Source organism: Dermacentor silvarum, chromosome 5 (genome assembly GCF_013339745.2).
Source record: "Dermacentor silvarum isolate Dsil-2018 chromosome 5, BIME_Dsil_1.4, whole genome shotgun sequence".
Taxonomy (NCBI): domain Eukaryota; kingdom Metazoa; phylum Arthropoda; class Arachnida; order Ixodida; family Ixodidae; genus Dermacentor; species Dermacentor silvarum.
The window spans coordinates 165,681,098-165,697,809 of NC_051158.1; the positions used below are offsets into that span (position 1 = coordinate 165,681,098).

The 16,712-nt window shown below is 46.9% G+C and overlaps 1 protein-coding gene across 2 annotated transcripts in view; it reads left to right on the forward strand.

The window, feature by feature from the left end:
* The first annotated feature begins 4,712 nt into the window (after window positions 1-4,712).
* The window catches only part of LOC119453859 (MIF4G domain-containing protein), a 43,767-nt gene continuing 31,767 nt past the window's right edge, over window positions 4,713-16,712 (forward strand). Inside the window, exons 1-4 of one of the 2 annotated variants that reach the window (XM_037715905.1) lie at window positions 4,713-4,945; window positions 8,583-8,688; window positions 9,253-9,267; window positions 13,614-13,783. In XM_037715905.1, coding sequence (XP_037571833.1) covers window positions 4,826-4,945; window positions 8,583-8,688; window positions 9,253-9,267; window positions 13,614-13,783 — 411 coding nt within the window. In that variant the 5' untranslated portion in view covers window positions 4,713-4,825. The remainder of the gene's footprint in view (window positions 4,946-8,582; window positions 8,689-9,252; window positions 9,268-13,613; window positions 13,784-16,712) is intronic. The other variant, XM_037715906.1, reaches the window with a different exon arrangement.

Consider the following 16,712-nt stretch of genomic DNA (forward strand, 5'->3'; position numbering starts at 1 on the left):
CGGTGAGTTTGCAAGATGCATCCACTTGAAATTAATTACCAGGATGACACCAGTTTCCACTTATTTCCCAAAGTGTGGGACGATATACATGGGCGTTCCAGTTACTTTTGTGCTTCAATGTATAAAGCAGCATTCGGTAAAAAAAAAAAAGTGGAACAGTGCATTTGTTACGGCGAGTTTGATGGCGCATATCTCCAAACTGGGCTGGTATTTTGTAGCGATGTCTTTCCGGTGCTTATAATGCCTTTTCGCGCTTTTCGCGCTGGGTCAGTGGTCAGAGCGACGGTCCGCTCACGTTATCAACGGGATCAGCCGGCCGTGAGCGGTGGATGATAAGACTAGTATAGAATAAGACATAAGGCATTGCTAGAAAATACCGGCCCTGGTGTCATTCTGGAAATTAATTTCAAGCGGATACGCCTGACAAATTAAGTTCACCGGCAGCAATTCGTAAATTGCAACATTTGTCGTAAAGGAATTAACTAGGAAGTACATTAGTAAATTTCTCTTAATTAGTTAAATATGTGTTTTGATTTCTCGTGCGACTAATGTCCGCCTCTTCGAATAGCACAACTCAACGATAAGAATCATGCTACCTGCCACAGGCGATTTTTGAAAATTCCGTAAAGCTTAATTTTGAACACCCGGAGTAATATAAGGTGTGCATGTAGAATTTACATAAACGCAACTTGTCAACGTGGATATGCGTATGTCACTAAATGTGTAGTTGAGTACTGTCAATAGGCTAGCTATCGCGTCGCCTCATATTTCAGCATTTACTTTCCCGCGCGTTTCCTGCTTTTTTTTTTTGTATGTTTCTCTCGCTGTTTCTGTGAGTTCACGCTGGCCGGGGCAGCTCTCTCGCCAACATCTCGAGCACCGATCGCCAGCTGAGGAATTGTGAAGCTGCACCCCTCACGTGTTGTTCTCTTCGTCTCCTCAGAACTCGTGCACTGACAGCTGACCAGGTCGTCCCCACAACCGCTTGATCATTTTTGATCAGTGTGTGTTCTCTCTTCGTCCGTCGTCGTTTTCGCTCCTTCACTTCAGATCACGCTTGATCATAGTACACTATATATATAATCGGTTTTCTTCCTCGATTATACGGGGACACCTTCCGATAAAATGCTGCCACCTTCATTTTCGTAATCACAAAACTGAAGAGCTGGGAAAACGGACAACGCTAATACGCAAAGTCCGTTATTTAACGTATAACGCTTGCAGTGCGCCATACTGGCTTATTCCGACATTGACAAAACAGACATGCACACAGATCAGTACATTGCTTTGAGTACCGTTGCATGCGACAAATGCGTTGTAACACATCTTGCAAGTACAGGTAACCACACATATCAGAAAAGAGACACCCTGCACGTCTCCCCCCCGTTATGGTCTTTGTTTAATTAACCCAGATGTACAATATATATACAGGCATACCATTCCAGCATGGACCGAGAAGAGAAGCAATCAAAGGCACATAACCAAGAATCAACCGTACGAGCGGCTTGCGCATCCGCGCGTTCACGGTCCTATAGAGACCGCATGCAGGTGCAGGAGCGGTCTGGCGTCGACGTCCAACCCGGATATGTCGAACCCACATATAACGAATTACTGTCTATAATGAACAGCCGTAAAATATCCCCTTGAAAATGTTTGTATTAAATCTGTATTTTATATATCGAATTACCTGTGCAGTTGAACCCGCATATATCTAATCTGAAGGGGATCGGCAAAAAGTTCTATATACAGGTAATGCGATAATAAAATACATATTTTATACAAAAAGTTTCACGGGGATATTTTATGGCTGTTCGCTATGCACAGTAATTCGTTGTATGTCGGTTCGATATATCCGGGTTCGACTGTATATCGAAGTTTTTTTTTTGTGGTCCCCTTCATATTCGATATATACGGGTTCGACTGTAGTAACGGTAGCGGCTGAGCGCGGTAGCGGTTCGCTAAAGCTCCCCGACGTCTGGCGCCTCAACGTGGGCGACCTCTTGACGGAGACCTTTGTTTCTGGCCGAGCGGTTGTCTGCGAGCAGGGATGCTGCGGTGTCTCGGCTGCGTGCCGTATAGCGTAGCCCGCACGCGTAATCGTGCGGGCGCCGCCATCTTGGAAGCGGGTCACGCGCGCCGTGCGACCCATCTGGGTCCCGTCCACGAAACACTCGCGTCGCACGATGCGCTGGCCGCTGCGCAGCGCCGCTTCATATACACTCCACCTGGTCACTCTTCTACGTTTATCAACATTTTTCGCGTCTCCGCTGAGTCCTTGAACACAAGTCGGTGTCCTTTTGAAATCTGTATACACCATAGAATCCGCGCGCACCGTCGCTCGTTTTAAGAGGAAGCTAATGAGCTCGAGGGCTCCCGTCTGAATACTTAAAGGATAAATAGCTTTCCCTCGGCAACCACTGCACCAAATTTGGTGAGGTGTGTTGCATTTAAAAAGAAAAAAGGTATACTCTACTTTTGATTGCAAGCAAATTTTTATTAGGCCGGTGATACTTCTATAAATGTTGAAAACTAAAACACTAGAAAAAAACTAAAAAAAAGAAAGAAAAGAAAAACGCGACACTATAAAGGTTGCAACCCTTACTCAGCAATAAAATATCACAATTCTGGCAACTGCATCCAGTAGTACATCTAAACCGGACAAAATTGATGTATTACACGTCGCTTTCAAGGACTAGGACTTTTGCAAAACGAACTTAAAAATTTTAACGAATTGTCCTAAGCTGCAGAGTCAGACATGGAATTTGTCCGCTCTACATGCACGTCACAGAACAGCAATATCTGTTTTTGATGAAGAGTTATTAATTTGTAAACGTCGTGTTGCTATTTTTTTTAAACTTACCAATTATTGGCAAATTTTGGAAACAATTCCGGGCCGTAAACCATGATTCTGCTTCCAACGGTCACTAGGATTTAACTTTGTCTCTCAAGTGCAACAAGGTTAATAATTTAACCTTGTCGTGGTGGTGTAGTGGCTATGGCGTTGCGCTGCTAAGCCGCCATGGTGCGGGTTGGAATCCCGGCCATGGCGGCCGCATTTCACTGGCGGTGAAATGCCGAAATGCTCGTTGACCGTGCATTGGGTGCGCGTTAAAGGGAAAACTGATTTCTTCTGTATCAGTAGATTACCCTTCCACAATACCAAGAACACCACTCTTGCCGCGAGAAGGCGCTTGGTAAGCAGCAAAACGGGACACAGGAAGTGAGTGGCGACGCCACCTTGAAGTTCCCGCACCAGCTCGCCGTGACGTCATGAATTTTGACAGCGTCCTCTAGCTCTCAGTTAATTCTTTAGCGGTAAATATTGACTACATTGTGCTCTAAAGGAGCCCAAGACTGAATGTGGCAAGTTTCGCGAGCTTTTACTAAGCCAATGTGGCCCAAATACGAAAAATTACTTTAGAAGTCGTAAAGTCACATTGAAGTGCTGACGTTGGGTTTTCCGCGCGAAATGCAAAAAATTAAACTTTGAGCTTCATTTCCTTTTGTAATAATTGACCTATTGCAGTGTAAATTTTCGAAGAATACTTTATCACTCTAAGTTGATTTTTTTTTTTTTTTTGCTTTAGTGTCCCTTTAAAGAACACCTGATGGCCAAAATTCACTTGGAGTCCTCCCTAGCTACGGCGTGCCTCGTAAACAAATAATTGTTTAACATGCAAAACCCTAGAACGTTTAAAGCTTAATTCAAACTGGTTCAGAGTTTGTCTCATAGATATTTATGCGTTTTACATGTATTTTAATAGTTGACGTCAGACATGAAGCCCCGAGCTAAAGCGTCTTAAGAGGAAGCTCTAGCTTAAACAATTAAATCGTCAAAAATTTTTATAAAGAACGATGTTCACCAATTTTTATTAAAAAAAGATTCATAGCCTAAATTAAATTCGACTTTCTACTGTCATTAGATTGTTACTTCTTCGTTTAACTGCAACAAACGTCATCAAATTCGGTGCAGTGGTTGCCGAGAAAAACTTCGCCGACGAGTACGATGCTCCCTAATGCTCAATTTGAGTGCAGCTCTATACGTGTTTTCATTTCGCGATATATTGGCTTGCGCGGACATTCTGTCTCGTGCAGCACGTTTCAAACGGAGCGAAGTGTGGCGAGACTCAATCGCTTATCGGGAGATCGCGAGAGGCATTAGTGACGCGTGGGCGCCATTCACAGCAGCCGCCGCAGACAGACCTCCGTTCATGCAGTGCTTTGTTCCCATACATGTTCCCATACATCACTAGGCTTCGAGATTGTCACGTGACGCTCCCTCCTAGGTTTTCTTCCCCTCTTGTCTTTCTAGTATTTACGTTGCGCTAATTCAGTCTCTTTATGGCTTCCTTGCTATAGTATATTTTGCGTGTGAACATGAATCGCTCTTCATTCCTTCACACTTTAATGTTTCTAACGTTCTTTCAGGTCGCTAGTTCTTGTGGCCCTGCTGTGTAACCTTTTTTCGGCTGTGCTTATGCCGACGTCGAATTGCTGTCGTTGTTTTCTTGCAGTTAACTACAGAATTTCTTTCGCATGATGCTGTGCGTTCTTCGTGCGTTTTGTTTTAATATCGTATCTGCAAATTGTCTCCGTATATTATGCTATCCAGCTTTCCACCTCCACTGTAATGCCGACGAGGGGCTGTGGGTAATAAACAAAGGAACCATCTGAGCTTTTTGTCGCCCCCCACCCTTGATTCTCGCAGACACGACGACTTGGTTCCCGAGCCACCGGTTGCAGCAGCAGCAGCGCTCCCTGCGGCGGCGCCCGGTGACCGGCGGCGGGGCCAAGAAATCGAGCATCAGCACCACGAGACGGGGCCATGCTGGGCACCGAACAGCGCCACGACGCGGCGGCAGCGGTGGTGCCCTCGCCGGGCCTCAACATGGAGCACGGCTTCCTCAGGAAGATCGAGGAGAACCAGATCCAGCGGCACTACCAGGTCTCTGTCTATATATGCGTGCATCACACGGGCACATATCGCTGTGATGCTTACAGAAAGCGAAACGTTTAGGACCGAGCCGAAAATTGTTGATTCACAGTGTGTTCCGAAACATTAAATAATAATTTTACTCGGTCGATGACCTTGATTTCTTGCCTTGCCTAACACTCTGCCTAATCGGGAAGTTATGGCGAATTCTTGACTACGATGCCGCAGGGTAGCAGATTAGTGTGGAACGTGCCGAGTGCTGCATAAAAAGGAGCGCGAGGTATACGCAGGAATGTTCCAGTTAAACCACCGGATCGTTCACGCCGAAATTTCGCGCAGCGGTTGCATTTCGCAGTAGGTTCAGCTTAATGCCGCGTTCGCGTGCGTCACTTGCCCGCTTCGTCAACAATCAATGCGAAGTGCGCATCATCTGCTGCAACGCCGCTCAACAAATGTCGGTTTCGCAGACGATGATGATGGTCTTTGTAGGCATTCTCTTCGAAACGGGGCGGCGACAGATAGTCACATGGCAGTCTGGCATCGTGCCTATCTAACGGTGTGGCACCATCTGTCCCCACAGCGTCTTTGTGTAGCGCTGGCAGCTGAGAGTGGTGATGCCTTGTGCGATGCTCTGGCGCGAACGAGCCGGTGGTTTATCCTGGAGGAGTATTCTGTAAGAGTCCACCTAGTGGACTGTCTATTTCACCCGCTGCTGATTGGCTGCAGCTGCACGAGTCCGAGCTGCACGAGAAGACAGGTTCTTTCAGCCAGCCCCTTTCTCGCTCGCACAGCTACATACAGCCAATCAGCGACTGCCGCAATAGACAGTCCACTAGGTGGAATCTTACAGAATACCGCCCCTGGTGTCGCACATGCGCTACATTCAAGGGGCCACGCCAGCCAACCCACTAGCGGCATATTCGTGAGCATGTGTTACCCTATATAGAACAGTGATGCGAACAAAGCACCAAAATAAATTAGTGTTTAGCTGGAAAAGCCATGTACCCTCTGAAAGCAGTTTACACCCCCCCCCCTTTTTTTTTTTTGTTCGGCAACAATAATCGTAATCTGTCTCGCTTGGGTTTCCTTTCGCAAACTTTGCGCTCGCTGTATTTTCCCTTCAAGAATGCGATGCCATGCTGAGAACGCACATGCCGTTAGTGCCAGGCATGCACCGTTAAAAAAATGGAAAGGCACGCAAAGTAGATGGTGTTGTGGGACGAAGGTACGCCCCGAGGGGTGTAAACTGCATTTTGAGTGTGTGCCCGGTGCTTCTATTTATGCGACACTCGCTGCATACCATGCTTATAAAGACCTTATGCGCAGATTTGAGCTCGAAAGCCGCGTACTTCGCCGAAAGAATTTAGTGTTCGTCGAACATGTTTCCATAAGACTGCAAAATGCTGATCGCACACTTTTAAGTACTCGTCGTACAGCGGATCTGATCCATATTGGCTCTGTGTTGTGACGCATGGTTTGAACTTCAAAGGTAGCTTCCTTTTGCACGGTCGAGCGGATCGCGAAAATTTCGCCGGTGTCCAAGAGCGCTCATAGCTTTGACTATGAATGTCTTGTTGCAGACAAAGGTCAGTGGACCGTTGACTCCGCCGTTAAAGAAAAGTGCTTTATGCGGCGTGGGGCAGTGCAACCTGAAACTCGGAAGTGCATTATGCCCTTGCGTAGCTAGATTCTGCCTTTGTAAAGTTGCAAAGTACAGACGCAGAAGCAGAAAAGATATTTCCGCCCCTGTTCTCCTGAAGCATCACTATCTGCTTCCTTCACAAATACAGGTAAATGTGAAAACAAAATAAATTAGCCCCGACTATGGATAACGGCTACGCCCAGCTCGTTGTGACAAAGCTTCCGATGCTTCTAATTAGTTCGCTGATTTATAACTAAAACTTGTCAGACTTTGTCTTTCACATAGTTAAACAGATTGAGAAAGCGACGCACTCTCCCGCAGGTAGTGCGGGCCCTACAGCGTTTATTTGTCGTCAAATGACCACAGCTATCGTCAACTGCTGACGTTCTTTGTATGGATATATATAAAGCGACGCTCGCTGCATAAGGAGCTAATGTTGTGAGGCTTTGCTGTAGGTATTATTGCTCTGTCAGGCTCTTCGCCCGTTAATTGTTGAGAGTTTTCATTAGAGAAGCGCAGGTAACGTGAGACGCTAAACCGCGGTATGCGTCTAATGGAAAGTAATAGTATTTCTGACTCTCGCGCAGTTATGTTACTCGTGAGTGTTCGAGAATAGTTTGGTCTGGGCGTCTAGAGTTTTACGAGTAGAGGATTGCAAGGCCATTTACGGCTCAGCTACAAATGCGTTGTTTCACTACCTCTTCTTGGCAGTCTTGTCCTAAAGCAGCTGCACGAATGTTGTGTAATTCTCTGTCGTACTCTAGCCTTAGCAACTCTTGCAACGATGCCACATCGCGTCATTTACTTTGTCATTTGGCGCCTGAGTTTGCCTTCATATTTTTAGAGCGTGCATTAACACAGATTGCTGAAACATTGCGGGAGCGTATGACACGTCAGGAATAAACAGTTTAGTCAAATAGCGCGGGGACATTTTGACGGCCGCGTGATAGTTTTTCAAAGGCAGTTGAAGACCTCCATCTGTGGCTGGTTTCGCATTCCCAGCCTTTGCAGTCATCCGTTGAGTGCCGATCGCCACGCGGCCTGACTCAGACAGCAGCTGTTCGTCTAGAGCGTAAAAATACCACTGGCGTGAACCGAAAGACATAACGCATAATCATGCGTGGTCGGCAGTGTGCTTGTGTCGCATCTTTCCCGTCGGATTTAAAGTTATTCTTTTGTGCCGATGACATGGACTGCCACACCGTGCTTTCGCCCTGTCCATGTCGTGAAGTTCGAAGGGCTCACCTTCGTCGTGTGTGGCACATCGATTGAGTGGAGATTATCACTTGAAATGTTAAGTACTCGATTGGCGATTATAACGAGAGCCGATGTATACCTTCATCCGCAAAAGTTTTCGTAATATGCATCCGCGACAAAAGTTTCGTAGTCAGTGCGTCCGCCCTTCGATTGAAACTTGCACTGGGTACTTCTCCGCACGACCACGACGTTGATTACCTCTATTACAACCTGAGAGCCGAATAACTTTGTTTGAGAAATGCCGTGTTCTGACACGTTCTGCTGTGTTCGCGCACGAGCGAGTGAGGTTGCAGCAACATGGTTGGATGACGTGCGCAGGCAGCAACTAGTACATATATCGTGGACGTTTGTTGCCGGCGTCAGTTTAACACTCTCGTAAGCAGAAGGAAGCAGTCGCGGTGGAGAATCTCTAGTCGTACGATAATCAGCTTCTCTCACGCGCGCGTTGTCACAGGGAAATTCGTTCTGGTGGACACTCACCTTTTTCATTTTTCAGATGTATTACTCTTTGATCTGCTGGCGTGCCGGCGTACTTGATTCGTGACTGCATGCCTCGCGACAGGTGTGTTTTGTTTCTCTCTTGGCATTTTTTATTGCGGTGCATTGTAAAAGAGTGTCCCGCAGCAGAACACCGTGGTGTGTTTGGAAACATACGTGCTTTACAGGGTGCGCATCTATAGCCGTCGCTTACGCTCGTAACGCCCGTGAATGTCCTGTGTGTATTTTGCTCTTCTTCTTCATCGCGGACAGCTTAAGGAGGACGCGATGAAGCGAACTGAGACTGCCAAACTGGCGCGCCGAGTCGGCCTGCCCAACAAATCGACCAAGCCGACCATCGAGATTTACCGGCCTCCCGGTGAGTCGCCGAGTTCTTTCTTTGTGTAGTCAAAACGAAGACGGAAAAAAATGCAGTTAACGTCGTAGCCGTTGATCCTTTCCCCAGTTCACTACGACACTGAGCACTGAAAAGTTACGGATACGACGCGAACAGTTTTAACGCCTGCCGAGCGGCATCGTACACTCGCATTGCTCCTATCAGCGCTGGTGGGTGGTTGTTACCTGGGGCACAACTCCGGTAGATTTTGCACACAGCTCATAAGCAGGCAGACGCGAAGGTACTATGGTATAGCTTCAGTGTGAGTGATTTATTTAGGGAATCCGGCAATACAATGTTTGGCACGAGTGTCGAATTTTATTTAAGGTATACCATTTGGGGACGGGGTTAAAGAAGGGCGTGACGTGTTATCTTGATGTGTCTGGACAGTGTGCTCGGTGTATGAAGTGATAACGTTGACTCTGGGAAGCGGTGCCCTCAAAATATCACCCTCTCTTTTTCTTTTATCTCTGACAATGCGCCACCTCTTGGCCGTCTTCTGTCCTATCTGGATGCCTTCCGTACCTTATGGCTGTGGAACCTCAGGTGTGAGGGTTTCTGGTGAGAAGTTATGCCTCCTTACTCTTTTTCTCTGTTGCAACTAACAACGCACTCGCGTGACCACTGCGGTGAGCTAGTGTACATTGGGCGACGAAAGCAAATACATCTGCACCTGCGCAAATATTTGAGTAAGAATGCCTTCTTTTTCTTCCACGTCATCAATTGTTCCCGATTTTTTTAATTTCTGAAAGCCATTAGTAAAATCCCGGAGAAGAAAGTGAACTGTGACTTGAGCGCCTTTATGCTCGCTCTTCTGGTAGTTTTCCTGTTTATGCTCCATGAGCGTGTACAGGGACATTATCAAGTGTAACGTTAATAATGTCTCCGCGACGGCGGAGACTCCGTGATCTCCGCCGTGGGGGGTTGCTGCGCACCAGAAATCTCGCAGCCGATGTCCTGGCGGACTATGCTAATTTGTGCAGCCTTTTGGGAGCCGCGGGATTATGTTCGTGGCAAAACGCGTCTGGATGTGGGACACCGATTCGTCATAACTGCCGCATCTCCGTTGTTTGTACGCATCTCAGCGGTTTTTAACGCTCACTTCTTTTATCTGTTTCAAAGCTGATGCGCTCCTTTTTCGTTGCGCAACTGCACTAGTTCACTGCACGTGCTCACATTGCTTAGGTCACAAACATTTCTTTACATGTTTTCTTGTTTGGTCGAAACCTGTCTGTGAAATAGGGCGATCAGTTCATTCGTTGGAGTTCTACTTACAATGTCCAAATTGAGTTAATTTTCACTGAATCTCAATTTTCGAGACCAGCAATCATCGATGAATGTGCATTACTGTTAGCTAGTTGGCTACATACAGCTGAGACGCATAACACGGCATTAGAATGGCGCACCTTTTTCAGCCTGGACCATGGTGGACTCCGCTTCCAAAGGAAGGTGTCATATCTAGGCTGAAGTGGCTGCTAAAATGGCTTTCACCGTTTTCCACATTTGTGGACACATTTTTTTAATGTCAAGTACGCCTCGCGAACAGTTTCGAGGCATTCAAATCGTGCACGTTTATCACCTTGCATATAATTGTTTACCCTATTTCCGAAGGAGGGCGCCATATGTCGGCTTAGGCGGCTGCTAAAAAAATTGACCAAATGTCGACGCTAAAGAAGACAAGGTCGACATTCTACATGGTGGTTCAAATGATTCGATGATTTAGTGTTGATTATAACGCTCTATTCTACTTTATCATGTTTATTATTGACTCATTTCGGATCTTATTCGTGTCATATATTACGTCGACCGTGGTCTCTTTATCGTCGGCACATGGATGAACCTCCATTTTTCGACCTAGAGGCCAGGTGGGCCAATCCTGGAGATAGTATGGCAGTATGGCTAATTCCCCACTATATTGGCGCTAGTTACGCGTGTACGGTTAATTTTACTTACTCGCTTTTTGAGAGCACCATCTAAGCCGCCTTCCAGACACCATTGCCTCGCGCGAGCCCCGCTTATTCTCAACGACCTCGCTCCATTTCCCCAAAGTGTCCCGTACGGCGGCTTTGCCTCAGCATGCCTACATCTACGGCGATGCACCCTTTACAGGGGTACAGTGCAATGTTAATTTTCGACTATATTGGCACTAATTACGCCCGTACGAATACTTTTACCAAATCCGCGACTAATTATCGCTTGTCTAGTTCGGACCTGCATTTTGATACCCCTTGCGATTCGCTACGATGCTCTGGAGGCGTGAAAGCGCCGATATTTTTATTGACGTGGTTACAAGATACCCAGATCCCAGATACGCCAAACCCATGCGAAGTAGGCTTCAAAGACCTTGTCTTTCGGTAGTGAAGATGTTAACGAACCACAGGTGTCAAAATTATTTTGCAGTCCTCCACTACGGTGTGCATCGATAATCAGTTCGAGGTTTCGCCACGTAAACCGTCGGGTTAATTTTAAGGAGGTCTGGGAAACAGTATTTGTCCCAGGTACCTTCAGCTGCCGTGCGATTACTTTCTTTGCTCTGTCGCCAATAGCTCGAAGGCAGAAGTGTGGACGACCGTACGTTGCATTCCAGGTGTTCATAGTAAGTTAACGAAATATTTCGATAAAAATAAATTCCGTGGCAAAAAATAAACAGCATTAAATTAAAATAAAGTCACCCAAGCTGTTGGCTGAGTAAAGAATGCTGCAGTTCGCAGCATTGATTTTTTTATATTTTCTTTTGTAGTACGCAGATGTGTGAACTGCACATAAGCATAATTCGTCTGCAAACAAAATTGAATGTGTTGGATAAAAGTGTGACTGCTAACATAATAACGGCCACTTGATTCCTTCTTGTTTTCATCGAGCGGTCGTTGCATGTTAATGCTTGAATGGGTGTATAGCTTGCATGCCATTTCATTTCTCCAGCTACTAACATGATATGCGCCTAGGCTCCGTGCTGCATGAAGCATTATAGCTGACCACGAGAACAAATGTCGCCATGAAAGACGTGTTGTGGTTATAAAATTAACAAATTGCCGTTCGTGTAATTTTCACACTAGAGAAAGAGAAAGGGAGATATTTATTATGATAGAAAAGGCTGAGAGGTTGGGCCTGAATCAGTTCTCACCCGCTACTCAACGTTGGAGAAGCGAAATGGGAGTAAAAAAGAGATCATGAGTGAAAAAATGGCTTGCGCACTTTAGATCTGCATGCATCGAATGTAGGAAATTGGTTCACTTATTGCAATATCCCGATAGCGGAATATTTATTTAAATGAGCCGTTTTGCTAGTCGTATTCAATTGCTGAACGGCAAAAAAAATGCAGCCGGCTGGCTTTTTTTCTGTAATCTGCTTAACGAAGCTATTTGTCCCCAAGCAGATACGTAATAGTTCAGTAATTACTTTTGAGACAGACAAATCTTTGGTAAGTTTAATATTTTGGAAACAGTTTTTACTTTGGGACCTCTGCGCGGATATATGATGTTATATTGAAGTTTTTGCTAATAATATTAAGATAAAGTTTGCGCAGTCGTTTTCGGCTTGAACCCTTTTCATAAAGGATGACCGTGCCAGAAATATATTTTTTAACATGAAAAAAAAATACGCCATTCACCAGAGCTGCACGACGCAACACGGGAAACCATACGAGTTTTTCGGCAAGAAAGCTTCGCAATTCAAGAAACTATAGACTTTGTCCGGCGCCTTTTGACGTCTGCTAGTGTCCTGGTTAGCTCAAACGGCAGAGCGACCGCCCCGGCAGGGCTCTGGTCCTGACAGACAGACAGACAGACAAAGAACTTTAATAAAGGTCCTGAGAAGCTCCGTTGCCCCCTGTCAGGGAGGCGAGGCTCTGGTCCTGTGTTATATTTACAAAACAGGACGAATTTTTCAAGTGCGAAGCACTACTTATGTGAAACCCATATTGGTATCCTTTGTATCTTCGTGCTAACATCGGATGTATGACAACGTTCTAGGCTTGTCCGAATGTCAGTTTTTTGGGTTCGAAGCGAAGTGGAAGTGCATAGTAATTGGTATCGAATAATTTGGAAGCGAATCGTTAGAATAGTAGCGGGATTTGCATAAAACCTTGACATAAGAGCCAGATGTTGACAAAATCTAAGAAAACTTGGTTGTATGCTTGTACAAAAGGAAATGGGGTGGGGATGAGGTAAAACTATTCCAGTCTGTTTTTATTGCATGTTGTTATTCCAAATCTGCCATTATGATTCCCTGATTGGCCAGAATGGTTCAATCCCAGCCCATATGGGCGGGCCCGGGCAAGGGAAGGAAAATGTTAAGAGGAGGAGAGAAAGTTCGGGTGTTGATTTCGCCGACGTAGAAAACGTTCTCAGCGCTGCTTCACAAATGGTCTCATTGAGCAAAATTTGCTGACTGGTTTAATAAGGCTCGATCTGTTGTATTATGTTGCTCATAAAAGAAAGAAAAAATGTTGTGCGCGGGTTTCTTCGCCTTATGCTTGCGGGTAACACAGACACAACGATTGTAAGAACGAATTAGGCGAGCCATTGTATCATGATCTCATGATGCATCAACCTACTGGGTACCGAAAGTCGTTCGTAGAAAGAAGTATTATACTTAATTGTGTAAGTCGCTCTGACGCTTGCCAATGTTTTATGATTTCGAGGGTTTCGAACTTCATGTAACGCAAAAAAATAAATGGTTGTAAATGTCAGCATGACAGATGGGACAAGTCGAAAGGCTAGATGGAAGGGTGGATTTCTGCGAAACCAGGTGAAAATTCGCGAAAGTGAGGGGAGAAAAAGTAGTGTACTCTTCGTCGTGTAATGCGAACTGTTATGTGGGGTACTAGTGCGTCATGCGCCACTGCACCAGTGCGCAAAACCAGCGCGATCGTGCGATGTGAACGCGGCCTCTTGATGGGTGTGCAGACCTGCCTCAGTCGAGCGAAGACGTGGCTCCTCCTCCTCCGAGCAACAGTAGCCACCACCACCACCACAACCAACATCACCACCACCACCAGGCGGCGCTCATGAACGGCACCAACGGCATCGGGGCACCCTCCCAGCAGTCTGCTGCGCCCAGGGCGGTGCACTTCCAGGTGGGTGCCCGTGTGGCCGCAAAACACCACGACTGAAACACTATGCTGGCTGGGAGGAGAAAGTTAAACAGCGGCACTGGGACGAGGCAAACTGTTCGAACGAGAAAAATTTGGCGGTACGTAATGCGAAACATTGTGGTTCGGTCGTGGAAGGGCACTCGCGAACTATGGTAACTTTCTGAAGCTAAACGTGCACCCCAGGTTGTGAAGATTATATGTTTGCATATGACATTACATTGTTAGAGTTGATGATTATGTACAATTTTACATTGTTGGAGTATGTACAATGATACATACGTACACTTGACGTAATTACTCAATGTCCATCGGTTCACTCATTGTGGCTTCGACCGTGTTTTAACCGGTGAAATCAGTTGTGGATTCAGCGGTTAGGGCGGAGCAGTACCAATGTGCGTCATTGCTGACGTCAAAACACATGTGGAAGGAAGGAAGGAAAATAAGAGGCGAAAGGCAGAGAGGTTAACCAGGTTAAGTGCGCTATGCTTAGAAACCGAGAGGGAATATACCAACCAATAAGTCACTGCACTGCCTTTGGGACCGGTCCGCGAAAACGCTCTGGTACCCGGCAGGAAAAACCGCTCTACATTTGACGAGAATGCTTCGCGTTAAAAATTGCCGCTGGCCAAGGTTTGCGCCATTCCGAATCAATTAGTATAGGACCTTTTCTTGTTTTTACTGCGGACAACAGTTACGTGCATGATATTGGATGAACATGCCCTCTCGTCCATCTGTTCGCATCAGTTATCACCTGTGACGTCACGTTGGGGATCACTTTAGGCGCGCACCGATACAGGGGTGGGGCCTCTCCCGGGATGTGCAGAATGCTGCGCAGTAGTCGAAGGGACTAACAACTCCATGGACAACTTCGCATGACGTAGCACTTGTGAAGAGGTGAAGGGTACGGCGAGGGTGGGTTTGAAGCAGCACCCTGCAGGAGCGGATGTACAGCCTTCCCCAGACAAGAGATGGAACAGTTCCACAAGCTAGAAAACAACCGGTGGTTATGATCTGGGACACTGGACGTGTACGCCCGCAGGATGGATGGGTGGAATAAACTTTATTGAAGTCCTGCAGATCGTGACTCATCACGAAGCGGGCCGCTCCCACATAGGGACCGACAGGCCAAGCCTCAATCTCGGCGGCATCGCGGGCCTGCTGGACAGCCCAGAGTTGGTCAGCCAGAAGCGGGCTGCGGAGGGCCGCATCCCACCTGGCTTCGTCGTTCCTGTTGATAGAGCGTGATCGGGCACACTGCCAGAGCATGTGTTCTAACGTAGCTATCGCGCGACACTCGCGGCAAAAAGCATCATAATATGTATCGGGGTATATATCTTATTTACAAAGGGATTACGATAAGTGCACGTCTGCACGTGGCGTCGTGTTAAAGCTTGTGCCCGGTTGAGTTTCGGGTGTGGAGTGGCATAAGTCCTACGCCCAAGATAAGTCCTAGGTGTGCCCGGAGGACTTTCTTGGAAATTGCGAGAGCTCTCTGTACCTTGGGGGAGTTGGCAAGTACCGCCGGGTAAATAAAAAATGTCACAGTTTCGCCCTAAGGTCGAAGCAATGAATGCGATAGCAACACAGCAATGTCATACGAAGTAAGGTGAGCGGCTTTGGTAGCAATATGAATTGCAGTAAACATGAGCTGATTAAGTAAGCAGGTGTGCTGCGGCGTAAGTAGACCGACATGAAGAGAGACTCGATGACCACGAGAAGGCGCGTGTGAAACGATGGTGTTGATGAGAAGCGCTTCCCGTGGGCAGCGCGTGCGAAGGGACACACCTGTAGCGCTGCACAGCCGATCCGGGCAGCATTGCATGTGTAGCGTGCGTTGGAAAATGTGGCCCGACTATTACTAACTGAATGAACAAGCGTGGTGTGAGCGCGCACAAACAAACATGAATAGATCACATTGAATGACTGCAGACAACGACCGTCAAAACTCTGGCAGCAAGCGGATACGCCGCAGCGGCGAAGGTACCTGCGGTCTATCGCTTCAACGGAAACTGAGCGGCGAATGCACGGCGCATAAAGGTCAGAGCCGTGTGGAGATAAGCGACGGTGCGGTCGAGCGACGAGCGCGGTTGTTGGCAGAGTAGAAGTGCGCCCCCCCCCCCCCCCCCCGCTCCCTCCGGCGCTGGCTTCCCGCTTCCTTGCTTGCGCGTGGGAGATTGAGTGCGGTCGCTCTCCGTGATAGCGCGCGTCCCCGCACGCTTCCGCTGGGGCATACGGCGCGCGGCGAAGATTTTATCTATACGGAACCTCACGGCGACGGCGACGCCGACGGCAGCAATCCGGTTGAAGTGTCCATATAATTGCTATCGCAATAAAATGCTCACATAGTCTGCATACTTATTGCCAGTTTCAAATTGTTGCTTGCGACGTGTTGTGAGAATCAATATCGCCGGACTTAGAGGTCTTTATTTTCTTAATATCAGTGAAGAAAACCACCTGTGGCAGGTAGCGTTATTGTGCCTCAAGAAACCCCTCTTAGGATACATGCTACACACAGCACGCCAGCACTACAAAATTCGTGATATATAGTTTGGAAACTTGCCCATTCGGAGCAGCTGGCGGGCGGCGTCTTTGAACACCGCCGCTTGGTCGTTATTAGTGGCACGAGCACCGAGTGACACTCTTGTTTATTGCGCAGCAACTTCCGGTTAGGGACCGACTTCCAGTTTGTCACAGAGGTGGGACGAAATTAAAAATAAATCATAAATAAGAACAGGTAGATATCAATGGTTCTATTATGGTTGATCATAGATAGGGCATCAGAACACAGGTTTAGTACAGTAAACAGCTAATTAAGTGTCAGGAATAATTAGAAACAATTAAGGAAAATCTAATTGCCGTACACCAAAGCACACAATCGTACACTTTAGATACCCACCGCATCAGTACAGGT